This window comes from Talpa europaea (assembly GCF_964194135.1).
Source record: "Talpa europaea genome assembly, chromosome: 9".
Taxonomy (NCBI): domain Eukaryota; kingdom Metazoa; phylum Chordata; class Mammalia; order Eulipotyphla; family Talpidae; genus Talpa; species Talpa europaea.
In genome coordinates this window covers 350,853-366,979 of record NC_140076.1, presented here as the reverse complement: position 1 = coordinate 366,979, position 16,127 = coordinate 350,853, and the positions used below count along the sequence as shown (strand labels likewise).

Here is a 16,127-nt window from a genome sequence, read left to right as displayed (position 1 = left end):
CGGCCCCGCCGTGACGCCGTGGCCACGTGCTGGCGGCGGCGCACTCGCCCGCGGAAGCAGCGCGGCGTCGACCTCGGCGACAACGGCGGCATGCAGGACGTCACGGGCGCCGGCGCGGCGAGAACGTCACTCTCCGCGACGGCGACTTGTGACGTTGGGCGCGGCGCGGGGCGGGGCGGGGCGGGGCGGGCTGGTGCGAGGCGGCCGCGCCGGGCCCGCCCTGCGCGTGTCGCCGAGTCACGGCGCCGGCGCTCGCGTCATCACTTCCGGCCGCCCCGGCCGCCATCTTGTTGTCGCGGAAGCCCCGCGGCCGGTGGGAGGCCGGAGCGGAGGCGCGCGCGGCCCGCCATGCCGTCGTCGCCGCTGCGGGTGGCGGTGGTGTGCTCGAGCAACCAGAACCGGAGCATGGAGGCGCACAACATCCTCAGGTAGTGCCGGCAACGCCGCCCCGTGCGCCCTGGAGGGCGGGCGGACGGCCGTCCCGGCCCACCCTCCACGCCCACTCCCCGGCGCTGCCCTGAGACGCCGCGGTCGCGCTTCCGGCCGGGCTCGCGGGCCGGGGCGTCGCTCCCCGCGGAGGCGCAGCGCTCCCCCGGCGACGCCCCCTTCGCGCGGAGGTGCGGCCTGGGTCGGAACGCCCCCCGGGGACCCCGCGGCTGCGCCGGTCGCGCCCCCTCGGCGCGGGGCCCGGGCCTGGGGACGCGGCCGCGGGACGGTGAGTCGCCGGACCGGCGCCCGCCCCGGGCGCGTGTGCGGAGCACCGGGAAGCACGAGCCCCGCAGGCGGCCGGCCGCGCCCCTCCCCCGAGTGGGAGCGGGGCTCGGTGCTGTCGGCGCGACGCGGGGCTGTGCGTGGCCGAGCGTTTCGGCTGGAGAGCGTCTCCGTCCGCCCCACAGAGCGCGCGCTTCACGCCCGTGCTCGCGCGGCTTTGGGAGCAGAGCGGGGGGAGAAGTTTCCTCCTCACTGGACAGGGACGCAGCGGGCGCCTCCCTTGTCCCCGCCTGGGGGCGGGCGCTGACCCCCTTTCAGCGAAACTGGAAGGGCCACTTGCTAGTCCTGAGTTAATTTTTGTTTTTAAAAGGTTTATTTATGCACACGAGAGCTGGGGTGCAGGCCAGAGGTGCGGGGGTGAGCAGAACAGGCGGGTCCACTGAGATCCCCTGCTGAGGGGGCAGCGGGACGCAGGGGAGGTCTGCCGCGCCCCGTGGGTCACTCCCGGGCCGGGGTCGAACTCGGGCGGCGGGGGTGATGGCTCCGAGACTCAACCGCTGGGCCAGCAGGGGGCTGGTGTAGAAATAGAGACGTTTTATACATTTACTCATTTTGTCAGATTGTCTTTTGTGAACGTGCCAGTTTTACAGATTTTCCATTTTCTCACAGTCTGCTCATTGTTTTTGTTCACATTGCTGGAGCAAAAAGTTAGCTTCCCTTTTCTCTGGCTGCTGAGTTGCTATGAGGTTGAACAGGTTTTAGTGTATTGAAAATTATGGGCCTCCCCGGTAGCGCAGCGGTGGAGCGCTGGGTTGCGAAGCTGCCCGCGGCTTCTGCAGCGCCGGTTCCATCCCCTGCCGCCGGGGCGAGGGTCCCGCATGGCGCGCAGCCCTCTCCTGCCGCCCGCTGCTCCCCTCAGCAGTGTCCTTCGGTCCTTCTGCCTGCTCTGCTCCCCGCTCTGGCTCTGGTGGATTCTCTCACCCTCCCGCGCTTCTGACCGTGCCCCGTGCTTGTATAAGTACATAAATAAATCTTTAAAAAGAAAAGGAAAATTGAGTGGTTTTTTTTTTTTTTTTTCAAATTATTTTCAGGTTTGAAAGCCCCTGTGGGAAGTTGATTTGATGGTTCTTAGGAAGTAGGGGAAGTTTGGAGACTCTAAAAAGCTTAGAAAATGCTGTGGAAAGTGGGGGGCTGTGGAGGAAAAGTCATGGCCACTTGAGACCGTCCCTGGGATGACCAGGGGCCGGGAGGGGCGCATCTGTTGTGTGTGCCGGCCGGCCGGGTGGCATCGAGACCCAAGACCCTATGTTATGTGTCGCCCTGTTGAAAACTGCTTCACACTCCCCTCTTGTGAGGCCGCTACGAGTTGTAAGAAATGGCACTTTCTGGAGCTAGTCGCAGTGTCCCCTGGGGTGATGGTTTGACCCTGGAGACCAAATCCTTACATCGCTGCCCTGGGTCGGGGTGTCGGGCACTCTGGGCACTCGGAGGTTGGGCTTTCCCTTTGGGGACTGTCCTTTGACTGGGGGCCATCCGATGGCTGAGCCGAGCGCTGCCTCAGCAGCCGCCACGGCCTTGGCAGTGTGGTGGGAGGGTGCGTGGAGCGGCGGCTACTCGGGCCGGGCTTAGGCTAAGGCTAGAATCGGTCTCCTGGGTCCTCGCTAAGAACGTCCTCTTGGGCCCTCTGCGCCCCCCTCCTGGCCACTCCTCCGGGAATCCGTGAGAGCAGGCGAGGCTCTGGGTCCCCCCGCCAGGGCATGAGTCTGGGCCGGCCCCTCCCGGACAGCTCAGGCCGCGACAGCGGTCCAAGGTCACGCAGGTCTTGGCATTTGAACCCAGGCGGCGGTGGTGCCCCCACATTTCCAGAAGCTTCTTGCTCTTACCAGCAAGGGGTGCTCATGGTGCCCGGTCTCGGCCGCCTGCTGGATGAACCTGGTCTCGGGCTTCGGGGCTTCTGGGTCGGCTCTTGACCTCGAGGCCGACGGGGGTAAGATGAGGCGTTCGCGCCGGGTGAGGCCTGCTGGCTGGCGCGCCGTGAGCGTTGGAGGGCCGGGCGGGCTGCCCGGTGCCTGCGGCCACGCCGGTGCTCTGGGTTTCACTCTCGGAATAGCCTCCCTGTGGACAGCGAAGGCCCGGCCCGGTGCGGCCCCTGCTCGCGTCCATCTTCGTGGCTTCCTGAGGCTGCCCCGGCTGAGAAGACCGTTGGGGCCCCGTGCCCAGGGTGGACACAGCGTGCTGGCCGGGGGAGCGTCCTTGGCGGTCAGTCCCAGGGTGGAGCGGGGCGGGGGCGCCTCGGCTGCTCGTGGACCCTGGGTTGGAGAAACAGCGTCTCCTTTGTCTTCAGACCCCCTCGCCTTACGTGTTTATTCGCATTTTCGAAGGATGCATTTGTGGGGCTGCCTCGTCGCATTTTAGAAGCTGAGGGGGGTGAAGAGCCCCCCGGCTCCCCAGGGAGGTTCCTCCAGCTGCACCCCACGCAGGCCTGGGACAGCAGCTCCTCAGAGGCCCTGCTGACCCCCAACAGGCGGGGTCGGCCGCTCGCCGGGCAACCTCAGGACCTCTGTGGGGCTGCGCAGCTCCGCGGCCTGTGCTCCGGCTGCAGGGTCCGGCCCCAGGGCGCACCCTCTCCCGCAGGCGCGTGCACCCCCCACGCCGGCCCAGCTGGGCACGCGGGAAGGATGGCCGGACGCTCGGGCTCGCGGCTCGGGACGCAGGCGGGTGGTGGTGGGGTGTGGCCCCCGGTATCCAGGAGAACGCCTGGTGCCCTGCGCTGCTCTGTGAGTCGCTCCTGCCCTGTGGCCTCACGCGCCCTGGGGCGCAGGGCGGGCTCCCCTGGGGGTGGTCTGGGCCACCTTCCCCACACCCGGGACGCTCCTGCGCGCTGGCCCAATCTGGGGGGAAATGGGTTCCGATCTGGGCTTTGGGGGGACAGGTGCGGTCCCTCCACGCTGCTTCCCCAAGCCTTTCCCAGGGGCTCAGTGGGCCCCGCGCTGCCCGCCCCGCCCGCCTCGGCCCCCCCCTCCCCCGGCGGAAGCGGCAGGGGTCCTTGTGACCTGGGGGCTCAGGGTGGCCACGGCACGCGGGGCTCCTTCAGAGTCGCCGGGCCCCGAAGCAGGCGCTGTCCGCGAGGGGCTGCCCTGGCGGGCCCGGCCAGACGGGAGCCTCAGCTTCGCCTGCAGCGCGAGCGCGGGCCCCGGCTCCAGGCTCGGCTTCTCTGCGCCGCGCTCAGCGCTGGGCGGTTCTGAATCAGACGCTTAAGGCTCAAGCCTCGGCCTCCGCCGTCCGGTCTCCGGGCGCCGTGTCCCGCCGTCCCTCCCGCCCCCCGCGGCCTTTGTTTCTGGAGCCTGGCACCCTAACCCGCCGCGGCCCTTTCTCTCGTGTCTTTCAGCAAACGGGGGTTCAGCGTCCGCTCCTTCGGGACGGGGACCCACGTGAAGCTCCCAGGCCCCGCCCCCGACAAGCCGAACGTCTACGACTTCAAGACCACCTACGACCAGATGTACAACGACCTCCTCAGGAAGGACAAAGAACTGTATCCCCTCGGGCCGTGGCCCTGCCCTGGCCCCTGCGCGGGGCTCCTCGGGGCTCCGGGCAGGTCAGTCCACAGCCCGGGCCGGGGAGACGCCCCGGCTGAGTGTGGGGAGGCCTGCGTGAGGGCCGGGCCCGGCGGCCCTGGCCTTCCTGCAAAAGCCCCTTCCCTGCCGGTGGCTTGACCGGCCTCCTGGGCGCTGCGGCAGAGCGGTCGGGGCTGCAGGGCGGGCAGTGGGCGGCTTTGCTCGGGTTGGGCTCACCCGGGGGCGCGGCCCGGTCTGACCAGCCCTTGGTCTCCCCTCCTGGAAGTCCCCCCGGGCTGCCCCTTTATGGCGAGACTTGGTGTTTTCAAACCAGACCCGCCCACGTTCAAGCCGCGGGTGTGGACGCCACGTGCCGCTGTGGTTTTGGTTTTGGGTTTTTTTTTTCAAAGATTTATTTACTGACGCACACAAGACCAGGGACGCGGGCCGGGGCGGGGGGGGGGGTGAGAGGACTCCTCAGAGGCAAGAGTGGGGAGCAGAACAGGCGGATCCACCGAAGCACACTGCCGAGGGGACATCGGGGGACAGGCGGGGTCTGCAGCACCCTGCGGGTCCGCTCCCTGGCCGGGGCTCAAACTCAGGGCACGGCAGTGACAGCCTGAGACTGACCCCCAAGGCTCCGGGGAGCCCCAGTATCTCCGGGGGTGGTGTTTTTTAATTTATGCAAGAACCGTGGTACGGGCCAGAGGCTGCGGACAGCTTCACAGCGCGGCGCTGAACCCGCTGTGCCACCGGGGAGGCCTCTCCTGGGTTTTTTGGTGTTTTGTTTTTTTTTTTCAAGTCTGCTTTCTTTTCTTTTTTTTCTTTTTTTTTTTTAAGATTTATGTATGTATCCAAGCACTGGGCGCAGTCAGGAGCGCGGGAGGGGGAGAGGATTCACCAGAGCCAGAGCGGGGAGCAGAGCAGGCAGAGGGACCGAAGTACACTGCTGGGGGGAGCAGCGGGCGGCAGGAGGGGTCTGCGCGCCATGTGGGACCCTCCTCCGGGGCCCGGGAGCAGCCGGGGATCGAACCGGCGCCACAGACGCTGCGGGCAGCTTCGCAACCCAGCGCTCAACCGCTGCGCCCCCGGGGAGGCCCTCATGTGGTTTTTAATGCACGATGGGCATCTTCCCGGCCTCTGTAGGTCAGTGGGGCTGGACCCTGGCAGCCCCTCCTCGGCCTGCTCAGTGGCCTGCGGTGGTCTCTGTGGGGCACAGGCAGGTGTCCCCCCCATCTGCGTGGGGAACAGCGATTCCGGGAGCCATTGGCCAAGGTCGACCTTTCCGGGCCCCTCCGCTCTGGAGTAGCCACGTCTTCGAGGCACCGGCTCTGTCCCACGGGCTGAGACCCACTGCGGCCGGGGTGCCCTCTATCCCTGGGCTGGCACCGCCATGCCGGGGAGTCCCTGCTTGGTGTGCGTGGCACTGGGCCTGCCTGGGCCTCCAGAGCAGAGACCGCACCCAGCATTCCACATCTCCGCTGCGCCGGGTCTGAAGACAGGCGGCCTGGGAGTGCCCACCTGGGAAACATGTGCACCCCGGTGTCTCCTGGGGTGTGGGGGGGGGCTCTGTGCCCAGGGACAACTGTCACACACAGTCCCCGCAGTGCCCTCCCCCGCGTCCCCTTACCAGGCTTGGGAGGGACTCTCCCGGGTCCTTTGCGCCCCCGGCTGGGCCCTGGAGGGGCCGGTCAACCCAACCCGGGTTGGGAACAGGCGGGTAGGGCTGCTGGCCGGGGTCTCAGCTGGTGCCAGGGCCGGCTGTGTCGAGCCCCTTTGGTCCTGGGACATGTGCCCATGCCCTGGAGACGCCCTTCCGAGACAGCGGGACTGCCGACGCCTGTGGGGGGGGGGGGCGGGGGGGGCATGACGGTGGGCCGTGCTGCTGGGTGGGTGCGGGAGGCCCCTAGGGTTGCCGGGCTGGCCTCATGCTCCGGGCCTGGCTCTGCAGTGGCTCCCGTGTTGGCTTTGCCTGCCAGAGCAGAGACCTCCTGTGGGGCCCGGGGCTGCCCTGGGGCACCACCTCCCCTCAGGGTAACACTGAGTGGCTCCTCTCAGGGTCCTCTTCCCTTTCGGGAGGAAAAGCTGCTGATGGCAGAAGCCTGGACTCACCCGGCCTCCATGGACGGGAGACGGCAGCTCTGTCGGGATGTGCCCCTGGCCCTTCCGTGGACAGTAGGTCCAGGGGGTGGCCATGCTCCTGTGCCCCACCCCGCCTGCAGCCTGCTGCACCTGTCCTCCAGCTTCCCACCTGGCAGCTCCGCAGAGGCGGGGCTCACTGCAGCCTCTGGCTCCTGCCGCATTCCCAGCTCCAGCTGCAGCGCGCGAGGACCCGGCCGCCCTGTCCTTCCTGCCTTCTCCATGGGTAGCGCGGGCCTCGGCCCTGGGCAGTGCAGACGCCTGTGTGCCAGGCCCTCCCATCCTCAACCTGGAGCTCCTTTGGCGAGGAGATGAGTCATTTTTTTCTGGCACACCTGAGAGGGAGTAGTCTTGTCACTCAGCCGGTACCCACCGCAAGCTGTCTGGTCCTGGCATTGCTCGTGGCGCCGGCTGCAGCCTCTGCCAGCCTGGGGTGCACCAGTCCCGGCTGCCTGGGTGTCCGGCGTGATCGCCAATGAGCCCTGACCTGCATCCAGTGCTCCTCAGCTGCCCTCGGCTTCTCGGCCTGCGGTTGGCTTGGTGTGTCCACTGCTCCCTTGGCAGAGACCCCGCCCTGGGCGTGCCCTGGAAGCCGGGAGCTGGAGGCCCACAGGCTGCCCTGCCCCTTGGTAGCTGTGTCATGTTTGGGTTTTGTTTTTTTTTTTTTTTAAAGATTTATTTATTTATTTAAAGATTTATTTATGTATTTATACAAGCACTGGGCACAGTCAGAAGCGCGGGAGGGGGAGAGAATCCACCAGAGCCAGAGTGGGGAGCAGAGCAGGCAGAAGGACCGAAGGACACTGCTGAGGGGAGCAGCGGGCGGCAGGAGAGGTCTGCGCGCCATGTGGGACCCTCCTCCGGGGCCTGGGAGCAGCCGGGGATCGAACCTGCACTGCAGAGGCTGCGGGCAGCTTCACAACCCAGCGCTCAACTGCTGCGCCACCGGGGCGGCCCAAGATTTATTTTTATACAAGAGCTGGGGTACAGGCAGAGGAGCGGGAGGGTGAGAGGATTCACCAGAGCCAGAGTGGGCAGCAGAACAGGCAGAAGGGCCAAGTATACTGCTGAGGGGAGCAGCCAGGAGACAGAGGTCGTCTGTGCCATGTGGGAATCTCCCTGTCCGCCTGGGGATCAAACCCGCGCCGCAGAGACTGTGGACAGCGCTGCACTCAACCCGCTGCGCCACTGAGGAGGCCCTGGTTTTTTGGGTTTTTTTAAAGGATTTATTTGTTTATGCATACAAGAACTGGGGTGCAGGCTTGAGGTGTGGGGGATGAGATTGACCAGGGACGGTGGGGAGCAGAGCAGGCCGATCCACTGAAATCCACTGCTGAGGGGAGCAGCGGGAGACCGGAGAGGTCTGCGGCGCCCTGTGCCAGGGATGGAATCTGCTGCGGAGGCTGGCGGCAGCTGCACGGTGCTGAGCTTCACCCCTGCGCCACCGGCGAGGCCCAGCCCTGGGTTTTTGAGAAGCTGGGGTGCCCCCTGCAGGGCCCAGCTCCAGGCTCCCCTCGGCTCCACCCGCTTGGCAGGTGGGCGCTTTTCTGGAGACGACCTGTGCCGACCTGGGAGCAACCCCGAGTGGGCACCACCATCGGCGCCGCCCTGGTCCCACCTGACACATCCCGCCTCCGGGCAGCTCAGGCGTGGGAAGGCCAGGCTCCAGCTGCCCCTGCCCGGGCCCGTCCACACGATGCTCTGCGTGCACCGAGCCGGCGCTGACCCCAGGGGTGTCTGAGGTTGAGTCAGCACGGGAGGAGCAAGGCCCTGGGGGCGGCCTGGCTCTTCGGGGCTCCCCACAGCTCTGATGACTGCGGGGCTGGTGTGTAGTCTGCAGCGCCTTCGCTCGGGGCCCCCCAGGAGTGCTGGGGTCAAGCTGCTGGCAAATGTGAGCACCGTGTCTGGGTGCCTGTGCCCAGCAGTGGCCCCTGGCTTTCCAGGGTCCTGCCCTTGTGTGGACGCCTCTGGAAGTTGGCCTGGCCCTGTGCCCAGCGGTGCCCTAGTGCCCCACCAAGGCTGCGGGGGGGGCCCTTCCCCCTCAATTTGCCTCTGCTCTGGACTTGGGGCCCCGGTCTGCAGTGGTCCCCAGCTTCGGGGGCGGGGGGTTCTGCACTGGGTGGCCCTGCGGGCACCTGCCGTGGGGTTGGCATCCCCAGCGCCGGGGTTGGCGTTCAGGTGTCCGGGTAAAGCCGCCTGGTTAAGTGGCGGGTGTCGGCGGGGCGCGCCCCGGCCCAGGCTGCAGCCGGCCGCCCGCATGGGCACCTTCCTCGGGGCTCCGCGGTTGGGGCTTGGCCTGTCCCGTGTGTCGGGCGCGTCCGGGGCTTAGCGGCCAACAGCTAGAGCGCTGCTCCCGCGGGAGCCCCGCGGGGCGCCCCCCTGAAGCGGGACAAGACCCACGACGTTTCCCGATTCAGTTCTCTGGTTTCTCTGTTGGGCTTGTTTCTTCAAGGCTCCGAGCGCTTTCTCCAACGTGAATAAGACCCGGTGCCGGGCCGCCCGCTGCGCAGAGCCCCGGGCCCCATCTGGGGTGACACACCTTGGGGGGGGGCTGCGGTGTTCGGCTGGGCCCCCTTACAGGCCTGCGAGGGGCCCGGGGAGGGTCTTGACAAGGCGCCGCCTCGGGTCGCTGCCCTGCCCAGCCAGGCACGGCTTCCCAGCTCCAGGGTGCAGGCGGGGGCCCTGCTCACCGCTGCCCTTCGGAGACCGGGGGCCCCACGGCAGGAGCCTGGCCTCTCCCTTAGTGGGTGTCGCCTGGCCCCGCAGCTCCCGAGGTCTGAGGTCTGCATGCTCGCCAGCCATGCCCCTGCTCAGGCAGGGAGGCCCCTCTCCAGCGAGGGTCTGGGTGACCCCCTGGGCCTGACCTCATCCTGCCCTTGGCCTCTGGGGAGGCCCAGGACTCACCCATCTCACTGGCCCCCCAAGCTTCGGGCCTCACCAGGGGTGTCCTCCGTGGCTACATTCCCGGCGCCCCTGCAGTCAGGCTGAGACTGGTCCGCCCGGATGAGGGCGCCTGAGGGCTGGCTCCCCCCGCCCCTTCCTCTGCTGGGCCGGTGTGGAGAGGAGCTGGGGGTGGGGGTCGCCGAGCCAGCACCACGGGGGGTGTCATGCCGAAGCCTGAGGGAGACCCTGGGTGCGACCTCGGAGTCCCCCTTCCAGCCCAGCCTTGCCTGGGGCCTGAGGGGGCGGCGCCCCCCGGAGCCCCGTCTGCTGCCTCAGCCCAGACCCCGCACACACGCGCCCGCTCGGCTGCGGGTTTCGGGTGTTGGGCGTTCGGGGGCGTGGGCAGGCGCGTCGGGTGTAGCCACTAGCCTCCTGGCCAGCCTTAACCCCGCGCAGCTACACGCAGAACGGCATCCTGCACATGCTGGACCGCAACAAGAGGATCAAGCCGCGGCCCGAGCGCTTCCAGAACTGCCGGGACCTCTTCGACCTGATCCTCACCTGCGAGGAGCGCGTGTACGACCAGGTGGTGGAAGGTGAGCGCCGCGCCCACCCTGTGCCTGCCTCGCGGCTGCTGTCGGCCCCGGGCTGGGGAGGCCCCGCCGTCTGGGGCGGGTCGGGGCTGGCTGGGCCCCGTGTGGCTCGGGGTCCTGCGCCCCCCGCGGGGCGGGCAGGCGGGCGACACGGCCCACACCCCCTGGACAGGCCGCTCCAGGCCCCGCCGGCCCGGTGTCCGGGCACAGCCGCTGCGTCTGGCGCTGCGCCCGGAGGGAGCCCCCGCTCAGGCTCTGCCGCCGCCCGCAGACCTCAACTCGCGGGAGCAGGAGACCTGCCAGCCGGTGCACGTGATCAACGTGGACATCCAGGACAACCACGAGGAGGCCACGCTGGGCGCGTTCCTCATCTGTGAGCTGTGCCAGTGCGTGAGTACGGCAGGCCGGCCCGGGACGCATCTCCTCACCCGGGGCGTGGGGCCTCTGCCCTTGGGGTGCGTCCTGCAGACGCCTGGGCCCCCTCCCCCTCGGGCCCCTGGGCCCGCCCATCCCCTTCTCGCTGTGCTGGGGCAGAACACAGCCGGGGAGGCTCCGCGCCAGTCCCACCTCCTGCCGTGGGGCTTGAACGAGGGTCCTTGGGGTCGGGGGGGGGGGAGGCGGCCTCAGGACGCGGCGTGGCTGCAGAGGATCCTGCGCTTGCGCGGTGCTCCCACTCCACTCGGGTCGCCCCGGCGGTTGGAGGGCCAGTTTTGGGGGCAGCTGGCCAGCAGGGCCCCTGGAGCCCCTGCCCCGACTGCAGTCGCTTGCGGGTCCCCCCCAGGGTGCTCCTGCAGCCGGGTGGTGGGCAGTGCCCCCCGACAGCCGCGCTGGGTCCGCCTCCGGCGTGGTGACCCCCTGCCGGGCCCCTGCCAGGCAGCCGGCCGGGGCAGGTGCTGCAGGTCGGCGCGCGGCCGCGGGGTCGGGCTGCGGGGCCCGCGGGCATCCGGCCGCGCGGCTCAGGCTCCGCCCCCGCAGATCCAGCACACGGAGGACATGGAGAACGAGATCGAGGAGCTGCTGCAGGAGTTCGAGGAGAAGAGCGGCCGCGCCTTCCTGCACACCGTGTGCTTCTACTAGGGGCGGGGCCTGCACGCCGCGCGCTTCTGGGGGCCGGGGGCGTCTCCCTGGGGCGGAGCGCGCTGGGGGCGCCCGACACCTGGGGCGTCTGTACCTCGGGGACCTGCCGCTGTCCAATAAACTGCAGCTGTGACCGCTGGTCTGTGCTTTTCCTGCGTCCCCGCCTGGGCCCCTGCCCCGTCCTCGGTGGCCGCGGACCTGCCGCCCGGCCCGGCCCGCGGAGGAGCCGCCTCAGGGCCCTTCTGGGGGCGGGGCGGGTCCTGCGGGTCCGCCTGGCCCCCGCCGCCGGGAGTGCGCGCCGCGCCCCGCTTTCCCGCCGCCCCTGGCCGGGGCCCCCGGACCTGCGTGGGGTGGCCGCGGGGCGCTCGGCTGCGGCCGCCCGGGTCTGGCCGGCCCCAGAGGCTGAGCCGAGCGGGCCGCGGGGCCCGCCCTCCGCCCTCCGCCCCCCGCCCCGGCGGCCCCCGGCCGAGCAGCCCGTCCGCCCCGGCCCTTCGCCCTGCGCGGCGGGGGAGGGGCCTCCGGGCGGGCGCGCGGGCGCTGGCGGGGCCGGGCGCGGGGCGCGGGGCGCGGCCGGGCGGGGCGAGGCCGGAGCGCGCTCCCCGGGGAGGGGTCGGGGCGGGGGCGGGACTCGGGCGGCCGCGGCCCGCGGGGTCCCCTCCCGGCGCCGGCGCGGGGCGGCCCGCGGGCGGCGCGGTCCCTCCCGGGAGGCGGCGGAGGGACGCGGGCGGGCGGGCGGGCGGGAGGACGCGGGCGGGCGGGGGCCGGAGCCGAGCCGCGCGGCGCCGAGCGGAGGGAGGGCCGAGGGCGGAGCGGAGCGCGGCGGGCCGGGCGGCCGAGCGACCCCGGAGCGGCGCGTCCCCTACCCGCGCCCCCGCCGCCTCCCTCCCTGACCGGCGCGGGCCGCCCAGCGGCGCGGGCCGAGGCGGCGCTGACCTCCGCGGAGGCGGCCGGCGGGGGCTCAGCATCGGGCCGGGGCCGGGGGGGCGCCGGGGCCGGGGGGCGGCGCTCCGGCCCGGCCCGGCCCCGCCCGATGTCCATGAGCGCGAACACCATGATCTTCATGATTCTGGGGGCGTCGATCGTGATGGTGAGCGGAGGGGCTTCCCGCGCGCCCGCGCCCCGTCCCTCCCGCCCGCGCCGCGCCGCGCCGCCTCCCCCGCCGCCCGCGCTTGTTTACCGGCCGCGCGGCCTGCGCTCCGGCCCGGCCCGCGCGCCCCCGCCCCGGCCTCCCGCGCCCCGGCCTCCCGCGCCCCGGCCCGGCCTGCGCCCCCCACCCGCCTCCCCCCCCTCCCGGCGGCGCGCCCCCACCCTGCGAGCCGGGCCCCGACCCGGCCGGCGGCGGCGCTGACCGGTCATGGGCTCTTCCAGGCCATCGCGTGCTTGATGGACATGAACGCGCTGCTGGACCGATTCCACAACTACATCCTCCCGCACCTGCGGGGCGAGGACCGCGTCTGCCACTGCAACTGTGGCCGGTGAGTCCGCGCCCGCCGGGCACACGCGCGACCACACATTTGTGCGGAGGGGCCGCCGGGACTGGGCCGCGGGAGGACTGTCGGCGCCTCCCGCGCACCCAGGGCCCGGTCAGCGGGGTGGGGGAGCGCGCCCGAGTCGGGCCGCATCCCCCCAGCGAGGGCCTTTGGGGAAGGGTGCACAGCGCGCTGGGAGACCCGCCTGGCCTCCTGGCCCAGGGCCTGGAGGCCAGGACGGCCGCAGCCCCGCCTGGCATCCCAGAGGCGCCTGCCCACGCTGTGCCCACACGCCCACCTCCTCCCCTGGCCGGTGTCTGCCAACTTCCCTGCGGTCGTGGGCAGGGAAGTGCAGGTCGAGGTGGGAAGGGCTAGCTTCGGAGGCGCGGCCTCCCCCCCAGGAGTCACTGAGGGGGCCCGCACTTGCTCAAGGTCACCGGCCAGGGGAGAGCCCGGCCCCACACCCCGGCGACCCGCCCTGGGCACTCGCGGTGCCGGCCTGGCGCGCCTGCATGTCTGTACGTCCGTGTTCCAATAAACATCTTCTCACGAGGCCGCATGTGTGTGCCGTCTGTGCGGGTACCTGTGGGGCCACGCGCACGCGCGCTTGAGCATGCACCCCTTGCAGGACGGCCGCGCCGGCGCCCAAGGTCACGGGCTGGCCCCTGGCTGGGCCTGACCCCAGGCCCAGCGCTTTCCACCCCGTCCGCCCCCGGCCAGGGCCGGCCCGACTTGGGCCACCTGCCTCTGGGTGCGCAGGCGGCTGGCCTGGCGGAGGCCGAGGCGAGCCCGAGGGCAGACGACCCTCCCTCCGCCCTGGGCGCCACACTCGCTGGGAGACCCCGGCGCGCTGCGGGGGAGCCGTCCCCAGCGGCCAAGGCCGGGCTGCCGCGTCTGCGCATGCTGTGCCGGCCCCGCGCGGGCGGGCGCGGGGGGCGCGGGGGGCGCGGGGGGCGCGGGGGGCGCGGGGGCCGGGCGTCCTGCAGGCGTGCACGTGCGCGAGCCGCGCGGGGCGTCCGCGGCCCAGCGCGTCCACACGGCGTCGACCGCGCGGGTGCGGGCGGCGTGGCCGTGGCCTGGCGGGGCTCCCGCGCTGCCGTCCTCCCGCCCTGCGGGGCGTCTCGCGGGCGCGTTTGGGCGGGGACCGCGGGGTCTGCGGGCGGCGGGGCCTCTGCCCCGCGTGACCGCTTGGCGTGACCTCGCGCCTGGCGGGGCGGCCGCCCGCAGAGCCCGGCGCATGCGCCTCGCATGTGCTCGCTCCGCGCTGTCTGACCCGCGCGTGGTCCGGCCGCGGTGCGCGCGCGGCCTGTGCATGCGGCTGCGCGTCCACGCAGCGGGTCGCCCCGGGATGCAGCGGCTGCGGCCCGGCGGCCCCCAGCGCGCCTGTGTGTGCGCGGGTCACCCAAGCGCGGCACCCCCCGCCCGGCCGAGGAGGAGGACTCGGGGTGGGGGGACACCGCGGCAGATGCCGCGGCGCCGGGGAGCACAGGCCAGACCTCCAAACCCCTGGGGACCTGGAGCAGCCCTGAGCGGTGGGGACCTCACCCTTCCCGCCTGCAGGGCCGGGGGCCAGGCCCCCTTGGGCACCCCGTCTTGGGTCTCCTGTGCCTGTGGTCCTGAGGGAGGGTCCTCGGCCCGGGAGCCCCAAGAGTGCAGGGACGGCAGAGGCTCAGCGTCAGCCATGGGGTCCAGCCTGTGCTCCCAGGTGACCCGGCCACCAGCAGGTCACAGGCACCCCTCCCGGGGCCCCAGGGGCCGTGACCGGTGGCAGACACTGGCTGTGGAGGACGGGCAGCGGGCTGACAGGGCCGTGGCCCACTCTGTGGGGCTGTGGTGGCCTTGACCCCTGCCCCTCAAGCCAGTCGTGATGGCGAGGGGGTGACCGGAGGAGCAGGAGGGTGTGAGGAGAGGCTCACCTGCTCCCCCGTCTCCCCTGGGGCAGGCTGAACTTGGGGTGTCAGGACCCCCCTGACCACAGGAGAGGAAGCCACTGTGGCCACAGGGCACAGGGGCTGCGGGGAGGGGCAGCAGGGCCCGGGGGCCAGGAGGACACCGCTTCCGTGGCCAGGGACGCCCCTCGGGGCGACGGGCGCGGAGAGCAGGGCCGCTGGGCTGGCGGCTGCGGAGGTGTGAGTGTGAGTGCCGAGGCGGAGGCAGGTTGGGGAGTGACTATTTTTAGGTGCAGTTCGAGGTGCCTGCAGATCCCACGTGGAGACGCCACGCAGGCAGCTGGAGCTCAGGGCAGACGCGGGGCTTCCAGGGGGACTTGGAGGTGCCGACAAAGGGATCTGGAAGGAGAGGGGCCCTGGGCAGGCCCCAAGGGGCCCCAGCCGGCCAGGGTGGCGGGGTGCAGGGCATGCCGCCCTTCCCCAGGCCCTCCCATGGGCCCCAAGCAGGGTGCTGGACACAGAGGGCTTCCCGGAGGAGAGGACGGGGCAGATCTGAGGCCAGGATGCCTCCTCCCTGGGGGTCCACATAGCCCCAGGCGGAAGCAGGGCCCTGAGGCTTTAGTGACCTGGGCCTGGGCAGGGAGGACAAGGAGGCTGAGGGGCACAGCGCTGGCAGGCAGGGCAAGGTTCCCTGAGTGAGCTGGGGGGCCGCACGGCTGGAACGTGGCCGGGGACTCAGGTCTGTGTCCTGGGCATGAGGGGTGCAGGCAGGGGCGGGGCGAGCTGGGTGGGGCGGGGCTAGGCCCAGCCCTGGGCCCTCACTGGGGTCAGCTGGGAGCTGTTCCCAGGCCCTGGGCCCCTGGGCCTGCCCTCTGCAGGGGTCTGTGACCCGCCACTGGAGGGCGCCCTGCCCTGTCCTCACCCTGGGGTCTGGTCCACCTGCTCTGTGTTCCCGTGACCCCACAGAATGGCCTCAGCGCAGCAGGCCTGGCGGAGGAAGCAGGCGGGTGAGGTGTGGGCACCGCTGGCGCAGACATTGCTCTGACCCGATGCCCCACTGCACAGAGCCCACCGTCCCGCCCGACCTCAGCTCCCCACAAAGCTGCTTCCAAGACCCCAGCAGGGCGAGCTGGTGCCGCCGGCCCACGGGGTCGCCACCCGCGGGGGAGAGGTGCCAGCCCGCCCTGCCGCCCCCAGGCACCACATCCACTACGTGATCCCGTACGACGGGGACCAGTCGGTGGTGGACGCCTCCGAGAACTACTTTGTGACGGACAACGTCACCAAGCAGGAGATCGACCTCATGCTGGGGCTGCTGCTGGGCTTCTGCATCAGCTGGTTCCTGGTGTGGATGGACGGGGTCCTGCACTGCGCCGTGCGGGCCTGGAGGGCCGGCCGGCGCTACGGTGAGTGCGCCCCACGCGCGGACCCGGCCCCCCCCACCCCCTCCCCGCCCCCGGCCCCCCCCACCTCCTCCCGGCCCGCGCCCCCGCCTGACCGCGCCCCCGCCCTGCAGACGGCTCGTGGACCTGGCTGCCCAAGCTGTGCAGCCTGCGGGAGCTGGGCCGGAGGCCGCACCGGCCTTTCGAGGAGGCGGCCGGGAACATGGTGCACGTGAAGCAGAAACTCTACCACAACGGCCACCCGAGCCCGCGGCACCTGTGAGCCGCGGGCAGGACTGGCGGGCCGGCCGCGCCCCGCGCGGGACTGGACGGCCGCTTGGGGCCCAGGGCGCCGCGGCCGCCGGGCGCGCCCGCGGAAGGTGCTGTCTCCTCTTCTTTTTATAAGGGGTCGGGGGTGGGGGGCCGGGGC

General features: G+C 71.3%; 2 protein-coding genes across 2 annotated transcripts; both read left to right on the top strand.

The window, feature by feature from the left end:
* Positions 1 to 284: 284 nt before the first annotated feature.
* On the top strand, positions 285 to 11,089 carry SSU72 (SSU72 homolog, RNA polymerase II CTD phosphatase). The gene is made up of 5 exons (XM_084243842.1): positions 285 to 428; positions 4,100 to 4,243; positions 9,744 to 9,883; positions 10,152 to 10,270; positions 10,856 to 11,089. The coding sequence occupies exons 1-5, from the start codon at positions 349 to 351 to the stop codon at positions 10,955 to 10,957; spliced, it is 585 nt and encodes a 194-aa protein (XP_084099968.1). The 5' UTR covers positions 285 to 348; the 3' UTR covers positions 10,958 to 11,089.
* Positions 11,090 to 11,987: 898 nt separating this feature from the next.
* On the top strand, positions 11,988 to 15,980 carry TMEM240 (transmembrane protein 240; the record flags this gene model as incomplete). The annotated part of the gene is made up of 4 exons (XM_084241650.1): positions 11,988 to 12,044; positions 12,326 to 12,432; positions 15,513 to 15,721; positions 15,832 to 15,980. 4 exons carry the CDS (start codon positions 11,988 to 11,990, stop codon positions 15,978 to 15,980), a joined length of 522 nt encoding a protein of 173 aa, XP_084097776.1.
* Between the last annotated feature and the right edge of the window lie 147 nt (positions 15,981 to 16,127).

Coding starts and splice junctions, on each gene's coding strand:
- SSU72 (XM_084243842.1), top strand. CDS start 349: ATGCCGTCGTCGCCGCTGCGGGTGGCGGTGGTGTGCTCGAGCAACCAG. Junction 429..4,099: donor GAGGCGCACAACATCCTCAG/GTAGTGCCGGCA, acceptor CGTGTCTTTCAG/CAAACGGGGGTTCAGCGTCC. Junction 10,271..10,855: donor TCTGTGAGCTGTGCCAGTGC/GTGAGTACGGCA, acceptor CCGCCCCCGCAG/ATCCAGCACACGGAGGACAT.